Source organism: Nannobrachium achirus (genome assembly GCF_963921795.1).
Source record: "Nannobrachium achirus genome assembly, chromosome: 21".
NCBI classification, from domain to species: Eukaryota; Metazoa; Chordata; class Actinopteri; order Myctophiformes; family Myctophidae; genus Nannobrachium; species Nannobrachium achirus.
Genome location: NC_137828.1, coordinates 35,862,364 through 35,874,179, shown reverse-complemented (window position 1 = coordinate 35,874,179; position 11,816 = coordinate 35,862,364). Strand labels below are relative to the sequence as shown.

Here is an 11,816-nt window from a genome sequence, read left to right as displayed (position 1 = left end):
AAGCCAACTTTGTTCATGAAAGAGACCCTTGCCATGGCCCGGATAAAGCCAAGCAGTTTTTGGCTTTGGGTCCATATCAGCCAGAAGATGTAGAATGTCCATTAAAGGCCGCTGGCGAAAAACAACGCAAATTCAGAAAGGAGTGGTTTAAAGATTTTGCCTGGCTGGAGTATAGCGTGCGCCATGACCGGGCGTTCTGCTTTCCATGTCGGGCCTTTGGTTCTGAGAACGCCGAGCAAGCTTTCAGGAGGACAGGTACATAAAGACACATCTCTGTTTACACAATGCTGTTGTACTCCCTCCAAGTGCATAGTCTATTATGTTCCCTTTTTTCAACTGTTTCGTTATATTGAAGAGAATGTGCGCAAAAAAAAAGAAATGGAGGACACGACACTGTTTGAAAAGAAACTTGCTTTTTTTCAAGAGAAGGGAATGCATAATTCTGATTCATTTGGTACATTAAAACACGTCTACACACTGTACCTCACCATACCAGTTACGAGTGCTTCAGCTGAGCGCAGCTTCTCTACTTTGAGACAACTAAAAACGTATTTACGGACAACCATGACTGATAAAAGAGTGTCAGATATAGGCATTTTATTGAGAAAATACACGAAATTAAAGTGCAGAAAATAATTGAAAGGTTTGCAAGTGCCAAAACCCGGAGGCTGCAGTTCATTGTGTAATAAGGATGTGTCTACTATTTGTTTTTGTGAAATGCTTATTTGACACTGTAAATGACTGCTTGATTGCTTGATGAATGATGATTAACTTGATGTTTGGCTTTATATGTCCTGGCTGTGCTGCCTCTGTCTGCAAAATAAGTAAATAAATCCTATAGATAGACATATGGTGTCTAGAAAAAGAAGCACCTGTTTTACACTTTTTTTTGTTTATATTGTGTTACATTTGGGTACAAAATTAACTGCAGAAATCCGCTAAAACAACATTACAAAACTGCTAATATCCGCAATTTTTTTCGCGTGCGCGCTTTGCGCGCACGCGGACGTCGTGCACGCGCGCTGCGCGCGCGTGCATGAGGTAATAGAGGTCGTGCACCCCCTGCTGGAAGAGGCTAGAATCGCCTATGTGCGTAATAATGCGTTCCCAGTCTAAATGAGTTAAACCCCCTCCCACCTATGAAGAACATTCATAGGGGGCCCGCAGTGAATCCTTGTACCCAGGGCCCGGAATGTGGTGCGACACCCCTGCTCATTCCAAATTCAGCTCACGCGCAGCATAAACCACGCCACGCAGCAGGCCACAGTATAATCAGGCCCACCGCTGGGAACAAAAATACATTTCCACGCAGTGTGCCACAGCAGGTGGTTGGCGGAGTGCAGGACGGCTGAGGAAGCTGTGCTTTTTTTCTTCACAGCCCTCCCTCCCCACCCATGCAGCCCACGGGATGAGAGACCAAACTATGTTACGATTGAAGCGACGCGTTAGTTTTGCAGGACACGGGAGTCGCCCCGCCCAGCTGCAGTCAGCTGTCAGTCAGATCTGTTTTCATTCCTCATTGTCATATCTGCTGGTCATTACATCACATGACTGCCATACTCCAATCAAAGCTCTCAATCAGTAGGGAAGGCTCCTTTAAATACGGCTTGCTTTCTCTACCTATGCTTGGTTTCCAAAGCTTCGGAACATTCGCTGCTAGCTCCTCCACCCCAGCCTCCACCTTTCACGATCAGTCTGGCTAAGCTCAAATACTTGTGATTGTCTGACAAAGTTACATGTCAATGTATTGTTAAGCTCAAATACTGTGATTTTGACTGACGAAGTTACATGTCAATGTATTGCTATTGTTCTGCTATTGTATCCATATGGGGGGTATTGCTTTGCGTTCCCTGGTTTCGCTTAGCATGCTCAAAAAGCATGCACAAAATTCAGGGAACATCTCCGAACGCGGAGCCCTTTAACGCCAAGATTAACTGTATTCCATTTATGCAATAAATGGTTAAATCTACCGTACGTTGCGACGTAAGTGTTCGTGACTAAACTGAAGGAGACAGCAATGACGGCCAAGAATCAGTGACTCGGGCTCACATCTCTCATTCCATCCCGCATTGTGTGTGTGTGTGTGTGTGTGTGTGTGTGTGTGTGTGTGTGTGTGTGTGTGTGTGTGTGTGTGTGTGTGTGTGTGTGTGCGCGCGTGCGTGTGCGTGTGTGTGTGTGTGTCTGCGTAAGTATTACGCACTGGAGGAGCCAATAAAAACTGACTGGCAAACTCCCTTCTCTGAGAATTAACAGTGCACTGCTCCGCTTCTCAGTGAAGTAACTAAGAACATTTACTCAAGTACTGTGTACTTAAGTATAATTTTTTTATTTTCTTTTTACTTTACTGGAGTTTTTCCAATTTTAAATATTTTACTACAACATCTCGGAGTCAAATATTGTACTCCACTACGATTTTAAACTTTAGTTACTAGTTACTTTTTCCCCATTATTATTACGAAACATACAATACAATACTTCAGCCCTACAGTATATACATTTTGGCCATTTGAAAATAGCAGATCTTGTAGATCTGCTATTTTCAAATGGCAAAAGATCTTTTTATACATTTATGCATTTGAAGAACTTGTGAAATGGGACGTTCTGCATAATGAATGCTTTCTACTTAATTTTGATGCCAATACATTTGTACTTTTGCAAGTATATTTTGAATTCCGGACTTTTACTAGGAACAGAGTATTTCTACATTGCAGAATCGATACTTTTACTTAAGTAAAACTGCACCGGTGGTTCTGGCCATGTGTTGACATAGCAGTGTTTAAATCACTGTGGGATATAGAGAGGTACCTACCTCTCCATTGAGGAAACAGTACAGGACTGCCACAACAAAACCCTGGGAAGAAAAACAATAGCGATAAGACTGTGATGTGTCACTGTTACATGTCTGATTAGGTCTATGCAAAGCAACGACCAAAATGTGTAAAGTATAAGGCGCTCTACAGACGGACAGCGGTTGCCGCCGGGGCTCCCGCTTGGATCTGCGAGGACCGCGCCGCGGTGATACACAAACACACTCGCTCTTTGAGTAAACGCTGCGCGGTATTTCACAAAGATGAACACAATCCATCTCTCACCGCCCGCGTACGCATGCACAAACGAGCACGCTCGCGGGGGATTTCACGGGGCCGCGCCCGCTCGCCTCGCCGCCCCAAAACTTCGCTGCGCGGCTGAAAAAGCCGCCCGCCTCCCGTTGAAAATGAATTGCTAGGAGGCGGTGACCGCGGCTAGTGTGGAACCCCCTTAAGGCTTCCATTGAGATGTTATTCATCGATTCGACATTATTTCACAGCGAAATCTTCAGTGATAATCTAACCCCAAAGAGTGTAAAATGGAACTGATTTGGTCCAATTTGAACATGCTTCAGAGTTAAATTAACACAGGATTTTACAGTGTAGAATGCCATGCTTTGTAGAAAGCAAATCTAGTGAATGATGCATGATTACTGATGAGTGATTACAGCACTCAGGAATAAATGTAGTGCTGGAAAAGGTTCATATCTGATGAGGTGTCATAGATAAAGCTGTCTCACAGTCTGACATCTCTCTACCTCATTTCTCATTATGTGATGGAAATATGTGCCTGGAGATGAGCCCGTTTGGAAATGGAAACACTCACAATCAGACTGGAGAAGCTAAATTATTGTTTTGGACCGTAAATGAACCCCTTTTATGAAATAGAATCAGACAGATTTGGGTGGATTAAAAAATAAAACATTTCATAGAGTGCGTCTAGTGAAAATAAACTGTTGCTGACAAAAATAGTATTGCTTTTAAAAGCTATGAAAAGCTATGAATAATTGACTATATCTGTAGTAACCTGAAACGAGCCCAGAATCAAGTCAAAGATCATCCTCAGCTCAGTCTTCACTTGTTCCGGAATGAAGGCAAAGACGAGGAAATTGATTCCAAACAGAGGGATCAGAAGCAGTGTTGATTTTGCCAATCTCCTGCAACGACAAAGCATAACACACAACGAGTAAACAAAAGAAGTTCAGTGAAAACAGACCTCAACCACACGTGTTATTTACCCTCTGAAACCAATATTTATTCCCACTCTCCATACACTGATAAAACAACACTCCTCCAATGAGTTCAGAATGCGAGAGATGTTGTGGGGTAGAGTCTCAGTGGGAAAAGATACTCACACTAAAGTATTATGACAGGCTTATGAGATGCCCTCCATCACATTATGCATACAGTTAAGTTTGACCCTCTAAGCAGGGGTGTCGCACCAAATTCTGGGCCCTGGGTACAAGAATTCACTGCGGGCCCCCCATGAATGTTCTTCATAGGGGGAGAGGGTTTAACCCATTTAGACTGGGAACATATTATTATGCATTATTTTGTGCTTTAACTATTGAAAAAAAAAAATGTTTTTAAAACCTATGTTTCTATGTCAGTGGTGCTCAGACTTTTTCATGTGAAGGACCCCCAAAATGATCTGTATTTGGTGACGGACGCCCATCTCAAAATATTTGGTTCCAGGGACCCCCCAGAAGTAAAATTTGAGTTAAAGATGCACAGATTTTCGCGACTTTTCAAAAATAGCAGATCTACAAGCTCACAGCGCGGTGCTGTGAGCTTGTATATCTGCTATTTTTCAATAGCTAAAGTATAAAATAATGAAGGCCCCTCCACCTTGGGCCCTAGTAACTCAATCCCACTCCCCCCCCCCCCCCCCCCCCCTTGTGACACCCCCGCTAGTAAGTAGACAGAATATTGTTTTCCCAATAGGACAGTTGGGGAAGAGGAGCGCTTGTCTTTATTATGTCACCACCAGGCAGACGCATCGCCAGCATGAGGCTGGCGCCTCATCATAGCTTAGTTTTTATTTTGTTTTTGTCTGTGAAAAAAAGTAGTCGGCGAACATTTTTCGCCGTAGTTTTATTCTACGTAATTGAAGGGGAGACTTTTTGGAGACATATGGGCACGTTCTCACCCAAAGTCCGCTTAAAAGGTCCGGATCAGGGACCAAATGTTTACATTGTTGCATTTTGAATTTGGTCCGGTTAGCGTTCACACGGGACTTTTGTTAAAAGAACCAAATATGTAACAAATGACACGTGGTTGGTTGTTGATCTATTGACAGAATAGGCAATTCCTATGGAAAATTACTCCACTGCCAAACTGCAGCATAAGTGTTGGTTTAATTAGGCTATTAATTAAAATAACTGTGAAAACACTATGAGCACACATTCCAAATTCCAGTTATTAATCACAGCCGCTTCCTATATATATAGCCTATATTTTTGGTTTTTAAAGAAGCGAAACTCACGCATTTCAGGCAGCAATTAGCGATGGATGGACGGACGGAGGAATCTCTCTCTCTCGCAAAAAACAAAACAAAAAAACATATAGGCTATTAAGCCTAGGCTACTTCATTCATTTAATAATAAATAGCCCAAGAACGCGTGGCCAAATTGATTGATTGATTGATTGAAGAATTTATTAGAAGTTTGCAATAGAAAAAAGTACAGTTTCATGACAGTACAAATCACTGGTACAAGGTCAACTAAAAGGAGATCCTAGAAAGCCGAGGCTTCTTTCCACAGGAATCACACTTTAAGTATCTCATATAACATTGAAAGACAGACGGATAGAACATAGTACTTGATCTAGGATAAAAGCATAACATCAAATACAAAGGCAGAAAAAAAGAAAAGGGGGGGGGGGGAGCATGGGGGCTTAGTCTATTTACAAGTCACGGGTAGCAGCTGTCTGAAGGTGACTTTTCATACCAATTTTGAAGGAGGCTAGGGATTTGCTCTCCTTTAGGGCTTGTGGAAGGGCGTTCCACATGTTGATGGTGTAGCAACTTTAAGCGTCACCGTTTCCACGTCAAATAATCTTTCTCTGTCTGTCTCTCTCTTTCTTTCTTTACAAGCAACGGGCCCATACGGATATTTCCTATCCTTATCAGGTTGGAAATGTGAAGCTAAATTAATAAAATAACCTCAATGAAAACAATAAAATAATGCATACTCCATAACTTTATATGCGGTGGCGCATGCTTAAAAAGAACAGATCTAACAGGATGCTAGCTTGCAGATCTGTTCTTTTTAACCACAGAATTTAGCCCTGAAACAGCGGCCGTGCTAAGGAATCCTATACTGTACTATCGGACAGTGTTGTAGCTTGCAAATCAGTGATTTTCGCGCACCACACACGATGACTATGGACATCTTACTGCCGTTCCAACAACAATGTGAAGAGTTTGACTCATGCTGCACCTCGGGGTAACAGTGAGAGAGCGAAAAGAGAGCGAAAATCCTCAAAGAAAAGCCAAGTTTGACATTTATGTGTCGTTTGGATTGAAGTTATGCGCGCCTCCTTCTACTCCCGTGTTACACACAAGATGGTGACCTTACTTTTATTTGTGACAGTATTTGTGTCAAAACAAACAATTATCACCGTGTTCGGAGAGCGACCCCTGGAGTCACCGCACACGATGGGTAACCAGTTTCCATGTAGCTTACAAGACACCGCAGCGCCGGCTCACAGGGAGAGGAGATGATACAATTATTAACGTGTAGCCTACTGCAGCTCATCAAGAAATATCAGCGGTCGGGTCATATCAATCAACAGTGATTCCCGTAAGAAATACATGCTTTTAGAACAAATTATTAATCCAGCTTCACAAATGCAAAACATAAAGATTGATGAGTAGTCTCTTGTAGCCGAAGTTACAATTGCTTCACGAGTAGTCGTTTATTCTTTTTTCCATATTGTTTTTCAATGAACAACACACAATGCAGAATGCACTGTAGGCTGATCAGACATACGTTTGGTCCTCTATAAAGTCCGGCTCCGTTCACACCAGCAGAGGACCGGACCATGGTCCATTTGGAAGGGGACCGAGTCCTGCCTTTTCAAGAGGACCATGGTCCGGACCAAACAAAGGGACCATGGTCCCTTTGCACGTTCACACCAGCGGACCAAAGGAGAAAGAGGACCATGGTCCCTTTTATGCGGACCAAATAACCCTGGTGTGAACACGCCCTAAGTCCCACCGCTCGCGGTTGGAGCTGCAGAGGACTCGAGATGATTTTCTTTTTAATGATAATAAACTTCAACTTCAGCGCCTCAGTATTTTTCTCCATATACAGTCTGCATCACCATGAAGCAGAACTTTCATGTACACCTGTTCACTGAAGAGCACCTGTTTGAGAAAGCCTCTCTGACCCCACCCTGGGCACAATATGACTTCCGCTTGGTTCCTAGATTTCTATCGGAAGTGCTGCGTTTAACGGAAGTTAGGTCTGTTTACATTCCCCAGCAAAAAAACTAAAATTGATTGTAGCTCTTAACTCGCTCTTAATACAGTAGGTGTAACATCGCCTGAATCAATGTTTTTGTTTGTATATTGTTTATTGCGAGCGCAACTGACGAAGCAGGAGATTTAGACCAGATTTCTTTCCAGCGGGGAATACGTTTGAACACCACACTGTGAAAAAAGACAACTTCCAGGAAAATTCAGCCCCACCTCCTAGAACTGTCCCTGCCTCATATTGTCACCAGGCTTTTCTCTTCGCAGATGAGTATGCCTGGCTATGCGAGGCAACTCTGACCCAGGTTGATAGAGCTTCCTTCTTGTGTGGCCTGTGTGACAATCAGGTCCAATTGGTTCAGTGACCATGGGGCTAAAGCAGTGGTTCTCAACCTTTTCAGGCTGCGACCCCCAAAATAATCATTATTTTAACAGGGGACCCCCCACCCTGACGAGCACTAAGAGTTGAGGCATTACATTTTGTATAACACGGTTCTATTGTGTGAATGGACAATCTACATGCTCACACCGCCTTGTGTTGCGAGGCGTTGTGAGCATGTAGATCGGCTATTTTCACAATTTCTTCCCCTATACCGGTATATTTGACAATTTGGCCAATGTTTCATTTGTCATTTCAGAGGTATTAAAAAGTCCTTAAATTGTCACTTTAGAAACTTTATGTTGGTTTGTTTATTGTTGAGTGAGACAACAATGTTGCACATTATTAGTGTGGTTGCCCAACAGGGCAACACACTAGTCCTGGGGAAACGTTATTTATTCTTCTAGATAAACTTTATTGTGGGCTCGCCTGAAAGGCGAGGACGCTATGGTTTCGTCATTATTTCCGCCGCATATCGTGTTCCGTTAGCCAATGAGGCGCAATTGGTGGAAAAAAATCTGGGAGTGGTGTTAGCTGGAGTATTGGCTGAGCTTCACATGACAGTTAGCACGCTGCAGAGTGTAGTCACGAGCGAGCCCACACTGTTTCGTAGGAACAGTATTTCTAGTTTGTGAATGGGTTTTTACCTTAAATCAGATGCAATTGGAAATTGGTGAAAAACATTCTAGCTCGAGTATTGGTCGAGCTTCACATGACAGTTAGCTTGCAGCAGAATATAGTCATGACTCATGTCGGCAACCACACTTGCAATTTTCAATTGCATGTTTCTAGTGTTAATCATCTGGGGATCCCCCAAAATAATTTGGTAACCCCCCTGGGGGTCCCGACACACAGGTTGAGAACCACTGGGCTAAAGAATGGTTCAGACTTCACGTTCACTCTCCCATTGGAATGAATAGACTCCAACCTGCTTTCCATCCCCTACAAAGGCAGCCGCCCACTTCAAACAGATACAGGAAGTAAACCGGAGATGGCATGTCTTGCTATTGCGCGTGATTTTTAAACCACATGGTTTCCAATTTTTTTCATGTCATGACAAGGACCCCAAGATTAATTTGTCTGCAGCGTTGCAGACCCCCATCTGAATATATGTGGTGCCCCCATACCAGATTTGTTGTTAAAATGTTTCAAAAATATTCAAAATATTTTAATTTTTTCCCCCAGTATTAAGAAGAAGCACACAGACAAAAACTCAATGGCAACCCCTGTAAGAGGCTATGGCGGCGCCCTAGAGAAGGCCAGGAATATGAATATTATATCTAGCGAGCATATCGTCTTATTAACCCTTTCAGTGCCCAGAAACACCACTAGAGGGCGCCCAATGGCCATAGAATCCACCATAGACATACGCTGTATATGCACAAGCCGTGCGCAGCCATGACGCGCCTGAACACTTTCCTTTGTGCATGAACATGAACAGGATGAAGTTAGCTTGAAGTTAGCTATTGGCTACCAAGCATTTTAGAAGCCCTATTTTCGGCGATTTAGCCGTGATTAAACCTTGCACACCTCATGGATATGCATGGAACAGAGAAAATGAGCTCTAAAGATCCTGGATTGCATTGGAGTGGATGGCAAATATCGGCGGCGCGACGCTCTCGCGGGCCGTGTAAACAGATGACGGCCGGCGGCCCGGCTCGAAAATTAAAAAACGTTTTTTTTCTTTTTTGTTTTTTTTTAATAAGGCCCAAATTGGCACAATAAGAGTTAATTAATGGCACCTATTCATTTCAATAAATGTTGCGGTAACACACGCTATGCATGCAGTGGTGCAAAAAGTACTCAAATGTTTTACTTAAGTAAAAGTATCAATACTGCAATATAGAAATACTCTGTTACAAATTCAAAATGTACTTGATTAAAAGTATGAAAGTATTGACATCAAAATATACTTAAAATTCCAAAAATAAAAGTACAAAATGTTAGAAAATAGCAGATCTACAAGCTCACAACACGTCGCATCGTGGCGCGTTGTGAGCTTGTAGACCGGCTATTTTCGAATAGCCTAGGTATAAAAGAGGGCTAAAGTGGATTAATTACATGTTTTATAATATAATCATTTATATCTGCAAAGTAACTAGCAACTAAAGTTTTCAAATAATTGTAGTGGAGTAAAAGTGTAATATTTGGATCCGAGATGTAGTGGAGTAGAAGTAAAAGTACTGAAAACTGGAAATACTCAAGTAAAGTATAAATACCTCAAAATTTTACTTTACACCACTGTATGCATGCCATGTCTATTGTGCATTATAAACATACTTATAAATTATGCATTAGAATTGGCTTACACGCTGTTGTGTGCGGGTGTAAACAAACAGTACACAATACTCACAAATAATGGTTGGATTCATTCCTCCCTATGTCTGGGCAGTTGATCTTCTGACGAAGTATTCTAATAATGCACATGAAAAGGATGGAATTCATCTGTGGGCAGAAATAAAGGAACATTTTGAACGTAAGCAGGAACATCATTGGAGACAGCAGAAGGGCACTAATTGAAGATTAGTAATTGTATACATCCTGTAATATTGATTAAAATCATACTTTTCTTCTCTGTTGGGTGGAAACGTCATATATCTATAACTCCCAATTATATATCTGGATTCAAATGAAACAGTATCAAAAGTAGCAGTTTTGAGAATGTAGTATGATCAACAGGGGTGTCGCACCAAATTCTGGGCCCTGGGTACAAGGATTCACTGCGGGCCCAACATGAATGTTCTTCATAAGGGGAGGGGGTTTAACCCATTTAGACTGGGAACGCATTATTACGCATTATTTTGTGCTTTAACTATTGAAAAATACCAGATATACAAGCTCACAGCTTGTAGATCTGCTATTTTTGAAAAATCGTGAAAATGTGTGGAATCCTCTGAATATTTCAAATCCTTCTAAGGTTTTTTGAAAAACCTACGGTATGTTTCTATGTCAGTGGTGCTCAAACATTTTCATGAGAAGGACCCCCAAAATGATATGTATTTTGCCACGGACCCCATCTCAAAATATTTAGTTCCAGGGACCCCCCAGAAGCAAAATTTGAGTTAAATATGTTCGCTTAAAAATACATATATTCAAAGATTTGTACACATTTTCATGACTTTTCAAAAATAGCAGATCTCAAAGCTCGCAGCGCGGCATTTGGTGCCGCGCTGTGAGCTTGTACCGGTATGTCTGCTATTTTTCAATAGCTAAAGTATAAAATAATTAAAGCCCCTCCACCATGGGCCCTAGTAACTCAGTCCCGCGACCGCGGTTTTCCCGGTCACCCTGAGTGCAACGGTGGGGGCTGATGGGCAAGGAGGGTCGCGAAGCTCCCTTCATCACATCCGGAAATCATTAAATGGAAAACATTAAATTAACTTCTGAAAAGGCTTATAGGCTTACACTAGCCTAGTAAAACTAGTGGAACTGCGATCTTGCCACACGTAAATAATTGTGGTTGTAAACAATAACACAGACAATATAAATCCTTATTAGTCTAGAAGTGGGAAGAAGGGGTTATCATGGCCCCAAATAACTTTTAAATATCTTGCAATTGGCGACGAGTCTCTTACGAAATCGGCAAGAGTGCCTCTCATCATTTTATATCAGGGGCGGGTTCCTCATATAGGCATTTTTGCAAAATGGAAAGCTGAGTAGCATACAAAGCTATTCCTAAAATACATGATATACGTTTACTTTTCCAAATATGCTTCCTAACGTGTACATATTACACTATTAATCAAGTGAATCAATAATATTAGTTTACTGTCATGATGTCATCATGTCATGTACCTTTTCCTATGGAATACTTCTAATAAATACGTCAAGCTCGCCACCCTCCTTGCCCATCGGCCCCCACCGTTGCGCTCAGGGTGACGGGGAAAACCGCGCTCGCCTCAGGCCCACTTTCCCCGCCCTTGTGACGCCCCTGATGATCAAGCAGGGCATTCACAAAAAGTTAGAATGACAAGACGTTTCCTCCAGACAGCGACGTTATGCAGCAGTATTATACTGAAGGTTTTCACTCAATCACATGCAAATAGCAGTTCAATCAATTCCACACAAATGTGATTGCATTGACCCTTCTGTTCCCTCCTTCCCTTCTCGGTTGTGAAGTCATTCTCAACAATTGGTACATGCTGCCCAGCAG

General features: G+C 42.2%; 1 protein-coding gene across 1 annotated transcript in view; it reads right to left on the bottom strand.

Moving 5' to 3' along the window:
- vipr1b (vasoactive intestinal peptide receptor 1b) overlaps positions 1–11,816 on the bottom strand; it is a gene marked incomplete at both ends in the record, with an annotated part of 106,701 nt that overhangs the window by 1,752 nt on the left and 93,133 nt on the right. The window contains 3 exons of the mRNA XM_080751933.1: positions 2,810–2,851; positions 3,835–3,964; positions 10,017–10,108. Of these exons, the coding sequence (XP_080608059.1) occupies positions 2,810–2,851; positions 3,835–3,964; positions 10,017–10,108 (264 nt within the window). The remainder of the gene's footprint in view (positions 1–2,809; positions 2,852–3,834; positions 3,965–10,016; positions 10,109–11,816) is intronic.